At 44.0% G+C, this 20,409-nt stretch overlaps 2 protein-coding genes across 4 annotated transcripts; both read left to right on the top strand.

Moving 5' to 3' along the window:
• The first annotated feature begins 331 nt into the window (after nucleotides 1–331).
• Nucleotides 332–10,638, top strand: LOC130905867 (KN motif and ankyrin repeat domain-containing protein 1-like). The gene is made up of 12 exons (XM_057819615.1): nucleotides 332–368; nucleotides 860–2,256; nucleotides 2,341–3,073; nucleotides 3,886–4,020; nucleotides 5,116–5,224; nucleotides 6,327–6,491; nucleotides 6,703–6,790; nucleotides 6,868–7,087; nucleotides 9,078–9,220; nucleotides 9,300–9,500; nucleotides 9,941–10,037; nucleotides 10,113–10,638. Exons 1-11 carry the CDS (start codon nucleotides 332–334, stop codon nucleotides 10,034–10,036), a joined length of 3,324 nt encoding a protein of 1,107 aa, XP_057675598.1. The 3' UTR covers nucleotide 10,037; nucleotides 10,113–10,638.
• Nucleotides 10,639–14,047: 3,409 nt separating this feature from the next.
• On the top strand, nucleotides 14,048–20,191 carry LOC130905689 (probable global transcription activator SNF2L2). Of its 3 annotated transcripts, XM_057819291.1 has the most exons (7): nucleotides 14,049–14,505; nucleotides 18,389–18,621; nucleotides 18,685–18,790; nucleotides 18,850–18,951; nucleotides 19,172–19,304; nucleotides 19,386–19,478; nucleotides 19,662–20,191. In XM_057819291.1, exons 1-6 carry the CDS (start codon nucleotides 14,413–14,415, stop codon nucleotides 19,475–19,477), a joined length of 759 nt encoding a protein of 252 aa, XP_057675274.1. In that variant the 5' UTR covers nucleotides 14,049–14,412; the 3' UTR covers nucleotide 19,478; nucleotides 19,662–20,191. The 3 variants fall into 3 exon arrangements, 2 of the variants coding, with proteins under 2 accessions (XP_057675274.1, XP_057675272.1); XR_009061142.1 differs by lacking the exon at nucleotides 19,662–20,191 and having other exon boundaries at nucleotides 14,048–14,505; nucleotides 18,850–18,986; XM_057819289.1 differs by having other exon boundaries at nucleotides 14,052–14,505; nucleotides 19,386–20,191.
• Nucleotides 20,192–20,409: the final 218 nt, after the last annotated feature.

Genomic DNA, 20,409 nt, shown 5'->3' with positions numbered 1-20,409 from the left:
TCAATGAAAGAACAGTACATGATACTTGAAAAATCCCCTTGATTGCTGTATTGAAGTACAAATACTAGTTGCCACCACTGTTGTTGAGTAAGTGATTACTCATTGATAGTATAGCATTTCCTTCTTATCAACATTGCTCACTTAGCTCCATTTAACTGCAGAATGTGCCTTCTGTGTGCATATGTAACGGAGTGACAGAAAGACACAAGGATTGAAAGTGAAATGTTTTTACCGCACTATAGTGATCCGTAAAGATGAGCACGTACCGATATTGCATTGCTATGCATGGCTCTTTGTGGGTAGCAAGAGGACAGGCTGTTGAAATGTCCTCATGGCGCAAAGTGGCTTCGACTTTAACAATGATTCAGGTAACAATGACTTTTTCTTTGGCTTTTGTGTGTTCTAGCTTGTATAGACATAAACAAAAAGAGTATACTCTTCTCCAATCGAAGCAAGTGCTATTTTTTGTTCTTTTGTACATTCAACAGTTCAGAAATGCCTCTTCCAAACTTTGTGGTGAAAAGAAGAGCCAAGAATGGCAGCTGGCATTTAGAGGGAAACTTGAGCAGTAATTACAGTGTAAGTCAGGTTCATGTAGCGAGACATGAAATTTCAGGGATAGTTCTTGCCGAAGATTGCTTGTGCAGGATGGCCAAACCTCAACTCGTTGTCCCTCCTCTATGAGTGGGAAGGTCTAGGTCAAAAGCATTGCAATAGACAAAATGAACATTTATAACAGAGAGAGTGAAGAGTCCTGAGGTAAGTCGCTCGAAACTGCGTAATGGAGCATTCGTATTGAATCTGAGGCTTATTCTTTTTTCTTTTGTAAGAGTCGTAACATATAGGTTCTCCATTTAAGATTGTCTTAGCTACCTGGAAGCTGACCACAGTCGTCAAGTGGACTTCTCCAAGAGTCTTAAAAAGAGCATCAATATTAAGCGACTAAGCCTCAAGAGGAGGCCTCGAGCGGCCGTCGACAATGCGGAAAAAACGCAAAGCTGCATTTCGTCCAGTCAGTGGCATTCTGTGGAGTCCCTGTCTTCCTCGAGCAGTGATGACACGAGACTCTTGGGTCGACCTCCTCTCCCTCCCCCGCATGGCTCCACCGCAGATAAACATCTTTCCAAGAATGAAGGACCAGATCGCCGTGATCAACTCAAGTCATTACCTGCTACGAGATCACCTACTTTGCAAAAACAAAATCTCTCATTGGAGCAGACCATCGCTGAGCAACAACTAAACTTGGAACAGGAAGCGATGATCCATCTCGGTGCCCGCCGCAGACTAGCCAGCTTCGGAGGAGTGAGCTCCCCTGGTTCTCCTTCTCGCTACACTGGTTTCTGTGCGTACGACAACAAGAATGGTGGCAAGGCAGCTGGCGTCGGCAATGACATGCATGGGCTTCTTGGTTCCTCACTAGGAAGCAGTGGTAGTACAAGCTGCCTACAGTCAAGCCCTCAGGGTTCTGGAAGAAGCACCCCAGTTTTGGGTTTCGGCCCAACGCAGTTGCTGAATGTCCGTGAACAAATGCTGGTGGCCCTACAGAAGCTGAGGGAGCTGGAGGAGCAAGTGAAGATCATTCCTCTACTCAAGGTGAAAATCTCAGTTCTTCAGGAAGAAAAGAAGCAACTGGCCTCTCAGATCCAGAATAATAATGACTCAGCGGGAAGCACCGAGGAAGAACATCAGGCCAAAGACAAGGACTGCTATGACTTCAACAACAAAGATGAGGAGATGCTGGCACTTGAGAGAGCCATCGAGACTGGCCATTATCCAACCTGGCAAAGAAGAAGCCATCGGAATAACAAGACAGTTGGTGGAGAAGCCATAAAAGAACAAAGACGTAGCACAGAATTAGAACAAGATATACAGGCCCAACAACAAGTTATTGTATCCTTAAAGCAGAAAACCATTCACCTGGAGGCAGAGTTGAAAGAATCCTCTCTCCAGGCTGAGATGAGCAGACTGAAACTGGAGCTTCAAGCTGCAGAAGCGAGAAACCGAGTGGACAAAGCGTGTTCAGCCCGGCCAGCTACTGCGAGCTGCAGCACCGAGGCCAGGCCCACCACCACAAGCCAAGGGGTGGGCAACCACACCGAGCTGAAAGATGCAAGCACGGGTAATAACATAGAGGTGAAGAACGTGGCCGTATCATGTTTCTCCCCTGAGTCAAAAAGTGTCTGTATCGGCCCAGATCTAGCCATGAGCCGCTGGGAGGTCAGAGAGCGACTGGAAACCAGGGAGAAGGCAGTGGGGGTCCACGTTTTTACAAACTCCCAAGGAGTTGGAGTAGAATTGAAATTAAGTGATGCAGAAAGCAACACAGATACACCCTGCCAGACTGTGGAGAGGAAGGACTTTCGGTCAGTTGCATGTGGCGATTGTTCTGTGAATGTAATCATCCGCCAAGCAAAGGACATGGTTTCTTGTGGCACAATGACAGAGTCGGTAAAAGGAGTCACTCTCATGGCGCCATCTCAGATTAGCTCCCAGCGTACCAACACCACTTTCAGCCCAGTTTCTCGTTTAACAAATACAAGACATGCCGCCAGCACAGACTCCAGTGCAAATACCGTCCTCAGAAGCCAGCAGAAGCACACCAACACCACCAAAGCCGCTGTGGCAAGGACAGCATCAGTCGGGAACAGGCTGAAAGACGTCAAATGCATTCCTAAGACACGCACAGTTGCTGTCGAAACCATCCCTCTGGAAGGAATTTCACCTAAACCAAATACCCGAGACATTGGTGTCGGATTCACAAGTATTCATGAGAACTACCTGGTTGGCCTTAAAACTCAAAACATGGCCTCTGGACCATCCCATCTTCCTGATCCAGAAAAGACCAGGAGCATTGGTGTTGGGGAAGGAAAGATACGAGATCTGTTGGTTTCGAACGGGCAACAGAGTGCATCGTCTCATTGCAGTCCTGCGGTGGACAGTCATATAGAGAAGATACCGGGAGTCATTAAGCGACGCAGTGGCTCTCAAATGGAGGGCTTCACTGAGCAGAAAACTGACCCATCCCTGTCTATCGGTATCAAAGCTGGGACTCAAGGAGGTCCATCGGTCCCAGGTAGACCTTTTCCTTTCGGGCTATCCATTCATGCATGTACAGGGGTTCCTCAGTTTACCTTAACCACCTTAACCTCCAAACATCTTAACCAACGACACCCTGTGACATCGCAAGGCTGAGACTAGAGTCACATGATTTCCCTCCAATCAGGTCGAAGTTGCCAAATTCATTGGGACTTGGGACTTGCTAGAAATTTGAAAGTGAAAACAGAGCTATGACTTCCTCATTTGTGAGTTACTCCCACCTCTGCCACTATGGTGATTCTCATAAAAACCATGTATTACAATATCGAAGGACATTTATCAAAGCTAGCTTAAAATAGCAGAATGCTATGATGACTTTTTTTTTTTTTTTTTTCCATCAAAAGTTTCAACTCCCTATTATTTTATTTACAGTAAAATATCTAATTGGTTCATGTCTCAAAACATGTAATATTATGTAATGATCACCTATGGTGGAGAAGTAGGCATATAATTTTAACTATTAACAATATTATAAAAAGGCAAAACAATCTTACGTTGAAGCCATCTTTGTGGGGAATTATGGGTCAGAATAACTTAATTGAAAAAATACTGCGATTATGATGGTACTATGAACACAGTGCAAGGGTAAAGCAAGGTTTTCTTGGAAGCATTACAGCAAATAAGTTATGACTCTAAAATCAGTTAAATAACCATCTTTCAGGTGAAAATGTACTATTTCATGACTATATCCCGAAGATCTTCAAGGACATACTATAGGTTAGCTTCCTGAGAATCCCCCACGAGGTGTATAAACTTTTCTTCTTGCCTTTCAAAAATCCTCTTGATGACTTTTCTTCACCGCAGCCAGCAGAGAACTTCAAGTGCCGGCTGATTCCAGCAACTCCTGTCAGCAGGGTGGACACGACTCAGAGGTGAAACGAATGATACAGCTGTTGGAACAACAGACATCATCTGCAGTAAGAGGTAAACAACCGTAAATTCCTACAAAATATGGCAACAATATAACATGAAGGTCTAAAATTCTGCCTGTGTGGTCGCGCCTCCTGTTTGTTCTCACGCCTGAGCTAAACTTACCATTTTAGCTTCGGAGGAAGTGGCTGCCTAGAAAACACTCACAATGTTAGGAATGTTATCTGGTTTTGGACGTCGTCTTGCTGCACAGCAATTTGTGGTTGAGGGTCTAAAATTGAACGCCTCGGTCAGGAGAAAGAATCAGTGTGAGTGGAAAGGAGCTCTTTTGCTGTGCGCATGTCTGATTTTGAATGACGACAAGAAAAACAAGTCTTATATGAGTGAAACCAGCAAATGTTAGAGTTATATACAGCAGGGGTGTCAAATGTATGGCCCGAGGGCTTGAAGTGGCCCGTGGAGTTGTTCTGCCTGACAAGTGTCAAGTTGTAGCTCATTCATACTGTACATACAAAATCACAATTTTTTGGGAGGGGCGTGGGGGGGGACTTGCCGCCACAAAACTAGATTTGTGTGGCTCTTGGCTCACTCTCGTGTCTGCAGTCACATTCGTTTAGTTGCCCCCGCCAGACAAAATGGATTGACATCTGGCACTGTCAATGGCAGCCAAGGAGTTAACAAGGAAGTGACCCAAAAATGTCCCCTAACCAACAGAAAATGACACAAAAGCAACAGGAAGTCACCTGGAAATGCCTGAAAAATCAACAGGAAATGATCCCAAATTTACAAGAAGTGACCTGTAAGTATCTTAAAATGACATGGAAGTGATGCAAAATAAACTCTTTGCCTGCCATTGATAAAGATGGATATCCAATTCACTTATCCTGGAAGGGCTGACTGTGAATGTTCATCTTTCAGTGCCATTGATGGCACTCGACGTCCATTACATTGACTGGGAGGGGCACATAAACTAATAGTCATTCACCCCCCAATGGCAGCCAGTGAGTTAACTTATTTGGCCAAAAATAAACTAGTGTGACTCACATGAAATCTTAATTACCATAAATGTGGCCCAGGAACTTAATGAGTTTGACACCTCGGATATACAGTATAATAAAAATGTTCAAATTTGATCTTTTGTATGTCTAGATGGCTCAAATCATTTAGGTGTCCCACGCAAGGCGATCAAGAAGGACAATAGCGAGCAAGGCTGCAGCAACACCAGGAAAAACATGAGATTCATGAAGGCTGCCAGCGGGTAGATACCTCCTATATCGTATACAGTGTATCACAAAAGTTAGTACACCCCTCGCATTTCTGCAGATATATAAGCATATCTTTTCATGGGACAGCACTGACAAAATGACACTTTGACACAATGAAAAGCAGTCTGTGTGCAGCTTAGATAATAGAGTTGATTTATTTTACCCTCAAAATAACTCAACATATTGCCATTAATATCTAAACCCCTGGCAACAAAAGTAAGTACGCCCCTTAGCAACTACGTACATGCCTAAATGTCCAAATTGAGTACTGCTTGTCATTTTCCCTCCAAAATGTCATGTGACACGTTACAGGAGTGCTGTCAGCATTGCTACAGAGATTGAAGAGGTGGGGGGTCAGCCTGTTAGTGCTCAGGCCATACGCCGCACTGTACATCAAATTGGTGTGCATGGCCGTCACCCCAGGAGGAAGCCTCTTCTGAAGACGGTACTCAAGAAAGCCCGCAAACAGTTTGCTGAAGACATGTCAACAAAGCACATGGATTACTGGAACTATGTCCTATGGTCTGATGAGACGGGCAGGCTTTCTTGTGTACCGTCTTCAGAAGAGGCTTCTTCCTGGGGTGACAGCCATGCACACCAATTTGATGTAGAGTGTGACGTATGGTCTGGGCACTAAGAGGCTGACCCCATACCTCTTCAATCTCTGCAGCAATGCTGACAGCACTCCTGCAACGAGTCACATGACATTTTGGAGGGAAAATGACAAGCAGTACTCAATTTGGACATTTAGGGATGTACGTAGTTTCTGAGGGGTGTACTCACTTTTGTTGCCAGGGGTTTGGACATTAATGGCTATATTTTGAGTTATTTTGAGGGGAAAATAAATCAACTATATTATCTATGCTGCACACAGACTACTTTTCATTGTGTCAAAGTGTCATTTTGTCAGTGTTGTCCCATGAAAAGATATAGTTAAATATCTGCAGAAATGCGAGGGGTGTACTCACTTTTGTGATACACTGTACATTTTACTGTAGCATCATTTATCAGTGGGGGGAAGTATCTCTACTCTTCACAGTGTGACAACCTTTCCTAGCTTAGCCATGTATTCATTTTTATCATTTCTTTATGAAGGTTGAACCCTTCTCACAAGCTGTCTGTAGCTGACAAGTCAGAGGAGGCGGACCGGAGCTCGAACAGAAAGTCGAGAGAGGCGGATCCGACGCCAGCGAGACGGCTCAAAAACACAGTCACCTGCAAGCCGTCAAAAGGGTCGACAAAATCACAATTCACCAAGAGGTAGCGCTGAAGTTCTTTTCTAGAGGGCGCTGTTGTATGCACTAACAAGAAGTTGCTGGTCCATTCAGTACCTGGGCCTTCAGTTCGATCTTATCCATAAATGTTGATTAATTTACATGAACGTGTACTACGATTCTGACACCCATGGTCTACGAAATGAATAAGGATCATGTTGGGAATGGATAAAATGTATACGTTATGTCGTTTCCAGGTGCAGGTTCAGCGAAAAGATGATGTCGGCTTGCCAGGCCTTGAAGACGCACCTGAGTGAAGGCAAGCGCCTACCAAGCAGAGAACTGGTGAGGTTATGCTAAATTTCCTAACTAGCTCTAAAACGTCAGCACTTAACAACACGATTGTGTTTGTTTCCCTTTAGCGCGACTGCTTGCAGACTGTGCAGCAGGAGTGGTTCTCTGTGTCCAGCCCAAAGTCGGCCTCTGTCGAGTCTGTGGAGGACTACTTGTCAGGCTTCCGTGTCATCTCGCCCTCGCTGCTGCGGCACGTTGCCAACATGGCCGACAGCAACGGCAACACAGCGCTGCACTACAGCGTGTCGCACTCGAATTTTGGCGTGGTCCAGAAGTTGCTGGACGCCGGTACGATCTGAACATTCACTCTCTTATTTCAGCCTGTCCGAGAAATGGGGATTATCTTTATTGTGCGGGACATCGTTTACAGCTTAGTGGTGTTGAATGCAGATCAGGGAATGACTAACTTCTCTAAACCATAAGTAAGACTTGTAATTTTAAGGTGTGTGTGTTGACTGTGCAGTTATACTGTGTGAAGGAAAGTATAACTTTAGGAGCAAAATTATTGGGTTTATAAATTTCTATCAGAAGCGGGTACCTATGCAACGGGTGCAAGCAGGTGTGTTGGATGCCTTGGAAACCTCCTTCCCACTGCCTTCAAGTAAGCCTGCTAGCGGCTATAGCTGCTAGCCTGGGCTTTTAGCCCAGTGGTTATCCTGTTCTCCTACCGCGTGGGTTCGAGTCCTGACCTGGTCAAGGGCGACAGATTACACCTAGTAACTTTGCTTAACACTTCAAACCGTCTTTTTGGATATTGGTTCTACAGCCATTTTTATGTCTACTCATGACAGACATAAGTCCCTTCCAGATATACACTGAACTCCATTTAAATCCCAGGATTTAAATGGGTAGCCCTTATGTCGAAAGCAATTTCCCGGGTTGACTGACATGGGGATGACACGGACATTTACCGGGTTGCGTCCTTGTATAATATCCAGGACTTAACTCGAGACGTGGCATGTGTGAAAACAGCCGTTTCAATCTCGGGTCACAGCATGAAGCCTGATGAATTCAATTCAATTCAATTTTATTTGTATAGCCCTCAATCACAACAGATGTCTCAAAGGACTTTACAGAGGCAATATGATACACAATTAGAAATGAAGCAACAAAGATGAATAGATACAGTTCAAGTCCTGGGTATCCCCTATCCTTAAGACCCTCCATGCCGGCAAGGAAAAACTCCAAAAACTCCAGAGTCAATTGGGAGAAAAATGAGAAACCTCAGGGAGTACCACAGTCAGGAGAGATCCACTCCCAGGACGGATAGACAGGAACCCCAGAACTGCTAATGGGAATTAGCAGGCGAAATTACAGTCCGTAAAAATGCAGTGGAGTAAAGGAGCAAGAAGAGGTCCAGCTAGCCAGATGAGACGGGGGTAGCAGCGAGGACGTCTATCCAGCCAGGGGTCCGGACAGTCAGGAGGCTGCAGCTGAAAAATAGCCCCTCCCCAGAGGGGAGGGGGGAAAGGGGACACCTGGTGACTAGTGATGAAGAGACTAGACAACTAGATATTAACATTGGAAAATAGAAATAAAGTAAGACAGGTGGTAGGTAGAGTAAGAAAAGGAGATAGAACTCAGCGGCTGTACTTCCCCCAGCATTATAGCTTCTAGTGCAGCTTAGACTAAACTGTGAGTCTACTCCGACTTCAACTAGCCTAACCATAAGCTTTGTCGAATAGGAACGTTTTTAATCTAATCTTAAATGTGCAGACTGTCTCGGTTTCTTTGATACTAGCTGGAAGCTGATTCCATAAAACAGAGGCTTGGTGGCTAAAGGCTCTAGCTCCGACAGTACTTTTACGTCGTAAATTTCATGGTGGGCCGATCGTCATTTCTTCGCAGTAAGAGGAAAAGCGGTAAACAAACATCGCAATTATCAACATGCCAAACTGGAAATAGCAAAATGAAAATGGAAACATAATGAAATTAAATTGCCACTAGATCGTAGAGCCGAGGAAGAGACAGTCCATCGTCCATCTTTGGAAATGTGTAGTTTATTTTGTTGCCGATGCCGACCAAAAATTACGTAACGTCCGGGTTATAAAATCCCGCCAGCCCCCCTCCCCATACAGAGAGCGTCGAGTCGCCAACACGGGACAAGTCTGAAAGTGTACAACCCGGGTAATTTCCAGGACATCCCCCCATGTCTGAAAGCCATGTCACTGGTAAATCCCATGTCAACTTACATGGGAATTTACCAGGATATAAGTCTGAAAGGGGCTATAAATATCAAGTGAAACTGGCATGACTTAAAATGAGTTATCATCTATAGACGTGTGCGATGCCAACAAGCAAAACAAAGCGGGGTACACTCCCATCATGCTGGCCGCACTCGCCGCCGTGGACCGCCCGGAGGACATGAAAGTAGTGGAGCAGCTTTTTGATAAAGGGGACGTCAACGCCAAAGCTAGCCAGGTCACCCGACCTTTTACTTAATGCGGCGCAGCCATTTACCTGTCTGTGCTGAATTATTTTGGTTCCCTCCGCCAAGCAGGCCGGACAGACGGTGCTGATGCTTGCTGTGAGCCACGGCCGGGTAGAGATGGTTCGGGCACTGCTGGCCCGCGGCGCCGTGGTCAACGCGCAGGACGACGAGGGCTCCACGGCGCTGATGTGCGCTAGCGAGCACGGTCATGCCGCCATCGTGAAGCTGCTACTGGACCAGCCGGACTGTGATACTGAATTAACGGATGGCGTGAGTATCACTTACTGTAGTAGTAAGAGAACTATTCTTTCTGAGACTATTTTGTACTGCTCCCCATTGGCCAAGGCAGGCTGAGCAGAGGGAGCAGCACAATGAAATTATGTGTAACATTAAGTCAAGATCTGCAAACTTGAATTTTTACGTTAATTTATATTATTATTATACATTTCAAGAACTAAGCTATATAGTGTTAATTGCACACATTTTTTTTTCATTTTATAACCTATTGCCTGTCGTTAGACACCCAATCCATTTTTCCTGCGAGGTGCTCATTCGCATCCCGATGTGATCATTCAGACACTACTTCCTGTTTTTATTCTTCTTTTTGCATCAACTTTACACTGTGTCAGTGCCATTCCACTGCTTAAAGCCAAAATAAAATAAGGGGAGAAAAACTATCTGGGGGGAAAAAATGCATTTTTTGTTTCCAGGATGACAGTACAGCCTTATCGATTGCTTTGGAAGCGGGACACAATGACATCGCCGTGCTTCTCTACGCACACGCTAACGTCTCAAACACACGCTGACGTGAGCACATTCATCAATTAAAAAATGAGTCATTTAAACGGAAAAAGACAAATATCTTCTGTCTGTCTCTTACAGGTACATCACTGTGGAGGATCCTGATACACTTCTGGATTTTCCGCGTTTCGAGTCGGTTTGAGTATATACATAAGTAACACTAAAATGGTCGCAAATGTCACTATCTGTCTGTCTGGAGCGTTTTATAATGACCACCATTTTATAAAATGGGAATTACGGGAAAGACCAGAAATAATCTATTCTATCAGTGTAATATAATACTAATGTTACTTCCACAATGATTGCAAAAACTCCCCTTGCCAGTTTGTCAGGCTGACCGCCATCTTCCACAATAGAAATAAACACAAGTACAAATGCTGCGTTTTCTGTCTTGTGTGTGCTCGTGAGCGCTTTCCCAGCAAGTGCAATCAAATCAAATCATATACAAGCACCGCCAACCATCAATTTGCTGTTGCCACGGCAACAGGCAGCGGTTTTGAGCGGTTCTCGGGAAAACGCATTGGTTTCATCTCGAGGGGACGACGCTGGGACTCGATTAGAATGTTGTCAGATGTCGGGTTGACCTGAAAAATATCTTTCATATCTATTCGTCTACTATTTTAACAAGTTAGCATTGCTGGGGTTTGTGGTAGCATTACAAACCTGCCTGGAATCCTTGAAATCTCAGTCAATCGGGTACTTGCTGAATTTCTCTGGAAAATCGGCCCAGTTATTTGTTTGGGTACCGGGAAAAACTCATCTCTTTTATGAGGCTCTTAATAATCAGGTTAACACAGGAAGATAATTGGCCTGATTCATCCCCTCTTACCAAATTCAGGGAAGGACTTATTAGCAAGGACCTCGTGAATATGACCAGGAGTCCATCAAAAGTTCATTGTGTTCACTTACATTTTAAAAATCGGTTAATATTCAGTACATGTGTAGAACACTTGAATTATAGTGTACAGTGGGGCAAAGAAGTATTTAGTCAACCACTAATTGTGCAAGTTCTCCCACTTGAAAATATTAGAGAGGCCTGTAATTGTAAACATGGGTAAACCTCAACTAAGAGAGACAGAATGTGGAAAAACGAAACCAGAAAATCACATTGTTTGATTTTTAAAGAATTTTATTTGCAAATCATTCTGGAAAATAAGTATTTGGTCAATACCAAAAGTTCATCTCAATACTTTGTTACGTACCCTTTGTTGGCAATAACGGAGGCCAAACGTTTTCTGTAACTCTTCACAAGCTTTTCACACACTGTTGCTGGTATTTTGGCCCATTCCTCCATGCAGATCTCCTCTAGAGCAGTGATGTTTTGGGGTTGTCGTTGGGCAACACAGACTTTCAACTCCCTCCACAGATTTTCTATGGAGTTGAGATCTGGAGACTGGCTAAGCCACTCCAGGACCTTGAAATGCTTCTTACGACGCCACTGCTTTGTTGCCCTGGCTGTGTGTTTGGGATCATTGTCATGCTGAAAGACACACCCACATCTCATATTCAATGCCCTTGCTGATGGAAGGAGATTTTCACTCAAAATCTCTCGATACATGGCCCCATTCATTCTTTCCTTTTACTCAGATCAGTCGTCCTGGTCCATTTGCAGAAAAACAGCCTCAAAGCATGATGTTTCCACCCCCATGCTTCACAGTGGGTATGGTGTTCTTCGGATGCAATTCAGTATTCTTTGTACTCCAAACACGAGAACCTGAAAAAAAGTTCTATTTTGGTTTCATCTGACCATAACACATTCTCCCAGTCTTCTGGATCATCCAAGTGCTCTATAGCGAACCGCAGACGGGCCTGGACGTGTACTGGCTTCAGCAGGGGGACACATCTGGCAGTGCAGGATTTGAGCCCTTGGCGGCGCATTGTGTTACTGATAGTAGCCTTTGTTACTGTGGTCCCAGCTCTCTGTAGGTCATTCACTAGGTCCCCCCGTGTTGTTCTGGGATTTTTGCTCACCGTTCTTGTTATCATTTTGACGCCACGGGGTGAGATCTTGCATGGAGCCCCAGATCCAAGGAGATTATCATGGTCTTGTATGTCTTCCATTTTCTAATAATTGCTCCCACAATTGATTTCTTTACACTAAGCATTTTACCTATTGCAGATTCAGTCTTCCCAGCCTGGTGCAGGTTTACAATTTTGTTTCAGGTGTCCTTCGACAGCTCTTTGGTCTTGGCCATAGTGGAGTTTGGAGTGTGACTGACTGGGGTTCAGGTCTTTTATACCGATAATGAGTTAACACAGGTGCCGTTAATATTGATAACGAGTGGAGCCTCGTTAGACCTCGTTAGAAGCAGTTAGACCTCTTTGACAGCCACAAATCTTGTTGATATCTTGTTTGTGACCAAACAAATGACCAAATATTTATTTTCCACTCTAATTTGGAAATAAATTCTTTAAAAATCAAACAATGTCATTCTGTTTTATTTTTACACATTTTGTCTTTCATTGTTGAGGTTTACCCATGTTGACAATTACAGGCCACTCTAATCCTTTCAAGTAGGAGAACTTGCACAATTGGTGGTTGACTAAATACTTATTCGCCCCACTGTACATAAACGATAATTAGGATCATTTTGATCTTGACTTCTCCCTTCTAGTGTTGTACCAGTGTAATCGGTGCGCGCAGGTCCGTTGTAAGCGTTGTGTGCTGTCGAAACTTCCCTCCCGAATGCTTCAACAGCGCTCGCTACCAGCTAGAGCTGCTAGCCTGGGCTTTTAGCCTGGCAGTTGTCACGCTGAATGTGCCGTGCGGACGAGATTACATGAAGACCTGTAACACCAATAAGGTTTTGGTCTGGTCCTGGACCTGAATGCCAAAAGACTCAGTATTGGTGTCGGTATTAGTCTTGATCCTGAACCTGGTCTCAGTCTAGATTCCTAAAAGTCTTCATCTGGATTTGATCGCAGTGATATCATGTAAAGGGAACTTGATAGTCAACCCTAATAATCATTCCTTATCCACCATTAGAAGAACTGAGAAATCGGGCTAAAATCAGGTGATTACTGGTTTGTATGTACCATGACCTGAAAGAGGTCGCCATTTTTAGAAATCAGGCAAAACTGACGCGATTAATGGTTTCCATGCGGGACTTCCAGTTTGTTCGGATGCTAATTTTCGTCACTACGCTTATACAGAGGCGTCGCGTCCCATTAGGCAAACCAGGCAATTGCCTAGGGCCCCCAGCCAGCAGGGGCCCCCAGAGGGCCAACAGATTTAGCACAAGCAGCTTTACTGCACTGTCGCAGCGACAAGTGTACGGAGTGTTTCAATACCATGGAATCATTTGGCAAATAATCTAACGAATCTATTATCAATCCCAATCAGCACTAACCATGTCACGTAGATTATACATGTTTAAGAAAGCCCAATCAGATATTAATACCACATGATTGTTTAATAACACACCAAGTCCTCTCTGGAAAATCCTTCCCGAGGTTTCCTTTGTTGATTTTCACAGGCCACCTCATTATTCATGTGACTACTTAAAGAAATGGGGATTTTTCCAAAAAAGTCTATTAATGGGTTTTTCGTATTTCTCGTTGAATACTCTATAAGAAAAATATAACATATATGCATCTAAAATAATCCTAAACAATTTTATTAACAAATTTAATACTCATTTCGGTTGGTGGTCCACCAATCAGTGGTTTTTACAGAATAATTTGAATTTGGTGGGTTGTAGGGCCAATCTGACTACTGATTTCACACGAAGGTATATACCTCCGCATCAGACGGTGGTATTTTTGTGTTGCTACTCTTTCTTCTATTGCTCCAAGTCCAACTGTCCCCCTTACTTGCACACTCTCGAAGGGCCCCATGTTGCTTGTTGCCTGGGGCCCCCGGGGACCCTTGCTACGCCTGTGCGCTTATAGGTGCTCTGTCAAAATCCATTTGCAGCCGGATTTTTTTCCAAATGCAAACTGCTAGAACTGCACGCAGTCCACCTTTTTGTGTGTCCCGCTGGAAAAATCTGACAAATGGCTTAACGGCAACCAGATGTCGCCCGAAGTCAACTTCGTCTCGGCCGTTTCCGTCGGTTTTTCCTCGCTTGTAATACGAGTCTTTGTGTTTACGCGGCGAGGAGCGCGTCCGCGCTAAACTGTCTGGAATGCAAAGTAAAAAGCGGACCTTTGTGGGGAGGGAGGGTGTGAGCGAAGAGAAGAGAAGAAAAGGACTCCGGATGTTGAAAGCATGCGGAGGGAGAGGGAAACGCGCTCGCGGCCTGGCACAGACGTCGGGAAGCCATGCAGACGGGAGCGTCCGCATTGCCCCCCCTCATTGATTATTATATGAAAACATAGTGCCCCCCACGCCCCTCTCCTCTATGCTCCCCCTTTCTGCTTCCCGTTGAGTGATCAGCTGATGAAGAGACTAGCAGCTCGCTGCTATGCGGGCTTGCTAATTCTCTCCCCCGCCGCTGCCGTCGCCGCGCTGGATCCTGCAGACCGCACTCAGGTAAACATCTCGCCGTTCCCCAATGGATGTGCGCGGGAGTGGGAGCGTTTCATGTGTGTGTGTGTAATCTCGAGCAGATTAGTCAAGGAAGAGGCAAGGCGTCGGTGCCAGGGGGATTACGCTTTCATTCCTCCAGGGGGATGCTGCAGACACCCCTCAACCCTCCACCTAATCGCCTACTTGTGTGCATTTAGTTTGTTTACCAACATCGCAGCATGCCGCCAGCCGTGTCCTTGATGATCCGTGGTGAGCGCGTAGCATGCAGCACTCCATCAGAATTCTGTCTGCTCTGCTCTCATGCGGCATGCGTTCACACCGGCGTCCCCTAAAAACCTTCAATTGGATCGGGGGCCTGAACAAAAAAAAAAATAAAATAAAAAAAAAAAAAAGCAACGACTGCAGCACAAGATGGAAGGCAAGCGACAGTGTGGTTGAAAAGAAAAGGATAAACGACCGCGAGGGATTAGTGAGGGAAATGTGGTTTGAAGAAAAAAATGGAACCACAAAAGAGATGGTGGACTGAAGCACTTTTAGTTAGTGTTGTGCTCAAGACTGGACTACTTGAGCCCAGGGCATGGGGGACCTAGCCGGTTGCCTAGGGCGCCATCTAGCGGAGGGGGCGCCAAATTGCTTTGAAGAAAAAAAACATACTCTGAAAAAAATTCTTATGTTATGCTTCCCGAATGTTTTCTATTACATCAAGTACATTTCAACAGGCTACCGTAAAAAAAAATATTGGATCGGATTAGCCACCTGCTATCTTGTGGCACTCACAAGGCAGAGAGAGGAACTATTCACGCTTACAGTATACTTTATAAGCATATCCAGTTCACGAAAAATGACAAATCATGGCATTAAATAAAGAGTCATTCAAACAGTTTCCGAACTAAAATGATCACATAATAACAAAATAAACAGCATAACTAGGAATTAATGAAACAACTAGAACAGTAACTGAAGAAACAATTACCACAGAAATGAACTATGTACTTTATTCAGATCTGATGCGCCACACTGCATGCAGGGAGGCATGAGGCACGATAGCAATATGTTGTAAGACAACAGTGTTGACAGTAGGTGGAAATGGGTTGTTTATAAGAGGTTGTTAATCTCTTCCAAGTGAAGTGAGGGGTTACATTGATGGCCAAATGTAACTTGGTGAAACAATAAAGCTTTGTAGCCAACTGGTTCAAAGCTTCATGGTGGCTCATTTGCTCTATGGCGCCATCAATTGGTCTTGAAGCCCAAGAAGCAACAGGGTTGATCATTGTATGGCTATTTAAACCTGAAGGAGGCATTTGCTGCAACTCTCCCAGTCAAAATGGATTGGACATCTTTCGTCATCAATGTCCATGAATCATGATCATTCACTGCAAAACTCTCAGTTCAAACAGATTGGACATCCATCACTGTGAATTACATCCAATGATTTAAAACACCAAGTACCGGATGTAGCAAAGCAGCTAGGGTTGTTCCAATCATGCTTTTTTGCTCCCGATCCGATCCCGATCGTTTTAGTTTGAGTATCTGCCAATCCCGATATTTCCCGTATCTGATTGCTTTTTTTTTTTCTTTGCTCCCGATTCAATTCCAATCATTCCTGATAATTTTTCCCGATCATATACATTTTGGCAATGCATTAAGAAAAAAATGAATAAAACTTGGATGAATATATACATTCAACATACAGTACATAAGTACTGTATTTGATTATTATGACAATAAATCCTCAAGATGGCATTTACATTATTAACATTCTTTCTGTGAGAGGGATCCACGGATAGAAAGACTTGTAATTCTTAAAGGATAAATGTGACTTTGTATATTGTGACTAAATATTGCCATCTAGTGTATTTGTTGAGCTTTCAGTAAATGATAATGTAGCCATTTAACTATTCTGCCCAAATGCATGATGGGAAGTGCAACCATGACTGTGCGTGTTGGCAACAATTGATATATCTTCTGCGCTGCGTTGGGAAGTAACATAGGGTGTAAAGAAAAGGATCAACTACTACCTTTCTTCCTCACATTGTTTTCCCACGATATTTGTAATTGTTGAGAGAGGGATTTTAAGGCTTTAGCCAATAAAAAAAGGCCCCAAAGATTGCCAAAATTCACTCTACTCATTTCCAGACCTGTTAAGTTTCACGATTTGGTCGGGAGACTCCCGATTTTGACCCCAATGCTCACGCCTCACGATTAGAAAGCCAAATCTCCCGATTTTCCAAAAATGTCAATTTTTTTTTTTTTTTTAACGTTTTTGTTTGTCACCGTTTTGTAACGATACCATTCGGCCCGATTCGGAAAGTGACCAACAACGAATAGCCTGGCCGTCTCCGACTTCCCTGCCCTCACTCCCCTTCAGAGCTGGAAAAGCCCAACCAATCATCTGACAGGGAGGGAAGAGGCGAAGCACCACCAACTTCCCAAGATGCTGGCACTAATAAACCGGCTTTTAGATTGGTTCAAGTCTTTATTTTGGAAGGAAGAGATGGAGCTGACCCTGGTCGGCCTCCAGTATTCGGGAAAAAACGACGTTCGTCAACGTAATTGCCGTAAGTCTTACCTGCCAGCGATAGCTAACTAGCCTAATGCTAATAGCATTAGAGCTAATGATGGGAGAACGATGAGGAAGAAGTCGCTGCTTTACTCTGTGTTTTCATGGATCAAACATCATGGAATATTAAACCACTGCGGTCCTACCCCCACAATATATGAATTTAAGTGAGAAAGCATATCGTTACTTACTTGAAGTTTAATCATTTAGATTCGCTATTATGCTAAAGCTAAAGTGTATACTATACACTTTATTACATTATATCATTATTACTGTGCTGAAACAAAAAATATAAAGTTTCAATTCTAGGTTACAATTCAATTAAAAAACTGCAATGACAAAGATACTTTTAAAAACAAATATGATAAATTTTCTAAATGATGTAATTAATGTTTTTAATCTTGCTGATTTAGTCTGACGAAACCCTAATTGGAGTGATGGTTGATGAGATGAAGAGGCTGCTGAGGAAGCTGATGTCCAAATATTAAATAAATTTCTGCAAATGGATGTGATCAGGAAAGCTGACGATATCCTAGATGTTGATTACAGGAACAAGGAGAACTGGCATGACACAGGCAACATAGCAGTATCACATGATGCCAGACAATACATGGAGCAAGTTGAAGACTATCTCTGATGCCACCAAAAAGAGGCTCTTTGACAGTGTAGTTAATTTTTACACAAGTGTTGTGACCAAAATGAACTTGAAAAAAAATGGTTGCATTTTGTCTTAGCGATTGTCGCGCGCGCGCACGTCATCGGGATTGGCAAACAGAAATCTCCCTATTTGCAATTTCTACAACTTAACAGGTATGCATTTCACGCTGCCTTTTAGCTCTAAATATTGGTAAATTGGCGCCATTATAGACTGAACGCGACAATGCGTGAGTGGGTCGTGCAGCGCATGCGTTAATTGCGTTTAATATTTTAACGTGATTCTTTTTTTTTTTTTTAATGAATTACCGCCGTTAACGCGATAAATTTGATAGCCCTACTTTAAGCCAAAACTAAAGACTCTGGATGAGTGTAAGACATTTTGTCTGTAACGTTAAATACAATTAGAGAGCGATTTAATTAAAAAAAATATATATACTAAAAAATGGCATGTCCGATATTTTTTTGCCGATTCCGATACTTTGAAAATGACGTGGCCGATCGATCGGGACATCTTTAAAAGCAGCCCCAGAACATAAATTAGGGGAGTGTACATTTCTATGACAAAAACCTTTGAGCACAAGTGTAAGCAGAAATGATGTATACTCCTCTCTACAAATGACATTCAAACCCAAAAGTACTTGAAATTGGGACTGTGCTTTCTTACCACAGCCGGAAACCGGCGGGAAGATGGAGGAAGACAGCGGCGGTCTGAAGAAGCGCAAACACGCCGAACCGTGCGACAAGGATCCGCCGCCGGCGGTAGAGGCCGCACACGACACTCCTGGCGAACAAGTCAAACGGAAACGAGGGCGACCGCCCGCCGAGAAGCTCCCTCCGAATCCACCTGAGCTCACTCGGCAACTGAGCACGCTGGTGGACATGGTGGTCAACTACAAGGACGGGTGAGGAAGCCACTCACTCCATCGCATTTCTTGATGAAATGCTGACTTTCGTTATCCTTCCAGTTTGGGTCGCCAGATCAGCAAAGGTTTTGTCCAGCTCCCCTCCAGGAAGGAAGCCCCGGAGTATTACGAGTTGATCCGAAAGCCAGTGGACTTCCGACGCATCAGGGTGAGACTTCGTCTACTCGCGCAAATCCCGAATCCCGGCATTGACGTCTTTTCTTTCAGGAGCGGGTACGAAATCACAAGTACAGAAGTGTGGGAGACCTTCAGAAGGATATTTTCCTACTGTGTCACAACGCACAAACCTACAACTTGGAAGGATCGCAGGTGAACACCCAGAATTGGAATCTTCCCAAAGCAAAGTAATTCCATTACAATAAAATTGGTTTTTATAATCTTGTCTGGCGTTCAACTCCCAAAAGTCTTGTCCTGGTGAGTTCTGGTTCCAGGGCCGGTCTTAGTCCCTGACAGCAGATGGTCAGAGTTGGATGATTATTTCAAGGATTGAGCGTGATTGCCGCTCGGTATGTTGTGTTTTCCGCGGCAGATCTACGAGGACTCCATCGTCATCAAGTCGGTCTTCGAGAGCGCCCGACTTCGAATCGTGACCAACAAGGAGCCCGAGCAGACGGTCGCCACCCACAGTGACAATGGTGGTGCCGCCGAACACCCGTTAGGAGGTAAAGCAGACCCGCTGGACCGTCCCCTCTTCAAATTGGAGCAAAATCTTCAATTTTCCATGATTGTCTCTCCTTCTGCAGCACTGGAAAACGAGGAGAAGAATCGAAATTTCACAGCAATGAGGCCTTTATACCAAGACCAGGATGCCGAGGAAAACGCCTCCAAGGATTAAGGTTGAACTGTTGTTTGGGAAGATATTTTTAGATGAAAACATTTTGAAGGCTTCACCCAACTAAAAAAAAAAATCTTATTTGTGGGACGACTAAAAAAAAAAATACTACCCACAATGTTTTTTTTTTTTTTTTTCAACTTTCATGTAGCAACATGTTAAGAAGCGTCCATTTCTTGGTCTTCAGAAACAGACTACGATTGCGATGGACGGCCAATCGGTTTGAACTCCTAAGTGGATCGGCCATCCTTTGCCGTCAAAGCCACTGAAATGATCTGAACTTCTTGATAAGTGATTCATTAGTGTTTTCTCGGCGAAACGGTTCTCTCATTCTCTTGTTGTTTACCATTCATCTGCTGCAGATATGATGTAAAACAAACAAAAACATGCTTTAAGGACTGTTTTTACTGTGTATGAAATATATTTAATGGGCTGGTGAAACCATATGGACTTAAGTACTGGGACTCGTGCCACCTACTGGAAGATCTCGCCGGAACGTCTCAATATTTTTGTCTACATCGACAAGCTTTAGATGTGTGAGAATGCGGAACTTGATCTTTTTTTCTAGAGGAGTTTTTCTCTTTGGACTCTGAATGTGAATACTGCGCAGATACATCTTGTACACATTGTATGTGAAGCGCGTTGTCGGCGACGACAATCCCTGGAACATGTACTGTATCTATTCAACTTTACTGTTAATACATTTTGTCAAAAACCTCTCAGGGTCTTGCTGAATGGCTCAATACTCAATGGACCTTTGACAAAAGTTCAGCCCCCAATTTGGGCACTGTTACTGTCACCGTCATTAGACCAGGGGTCTGCCGCCCTGGTCTTCGAGAGTCGCTATTGTATATTGTTTTCCATGTCTCCCTCCTTTAAAACACCTAAATCAAATGATCAGCTCATCAGCAAGCTCTGCAGGAGCCTGATAGCGA

The sequence above is a fragment of the Corythoichthys intestinalis genome, chromosome 17 (genome assembly GCF_030265065.1).
Source record: "Corythoichthys intestinalis isolate RoL2023-P3 chromosome 17, ASM3026506v1, whole genome shotgun sequence".
Classification (NCBI taxonomy): domain Eukaryota; kingdom Metazoa; phylum Chordata; class Actinopteri; order Syngnathiformes; family Syngnathidae; genus Corythoichthys; species Corythoichthys intestinalis.
This window is presented reverse-complemented; position numbering and strand designations above follow the sequence as displayed.

Excerpts from the sequence above, each read along its gene's own strand:
- LOC130905867 (XM_057819615.1), top strand. The coding sequence starts at position 332 with ATGGCGCAAAGTGGCTTCGACTTTAACAATGATTCAG. Across the intron at positions 3,074-3,885 it reads AGGAGGTCCATCGGTCCCAG|TTTTCTTCACCGCAGCCAGC; the intron begins GTAGACCTTTTC and ends CCTCTTGATGAC. Across the intron at positions 6,492-6,702 it reads AAATCACAATTCACCAAGAG|GTGCAGGTTCAGCGAAAAGA; the intron begins GTAGCGCTGAAG and ends TGTCGTTTCCAG.
- LOC130905689 (XM_057819291.1), top strand. The coding sequence starts at position 14,413 with ATGAAGAGACTAGCAGCTCGCTGCTATGCGGGCTTGCTAATTCTCTCC. Across the intron at positions 18,622-18,684 it reads GTGGTCAACTACAAGGACGG|TTTGGGTCGCCAGATCAGCA; the intron begins GTGAGGAAGCCA and ends TTATCCTTCCAG. Across the intron at positions 18,952-19,171 it reads ACAACTTGGAAGGATCGCAG|ATCTACGAGGACTCCATCGT; the intron begins GTGAACACCCAG and ends TTTCCGCGGCAG.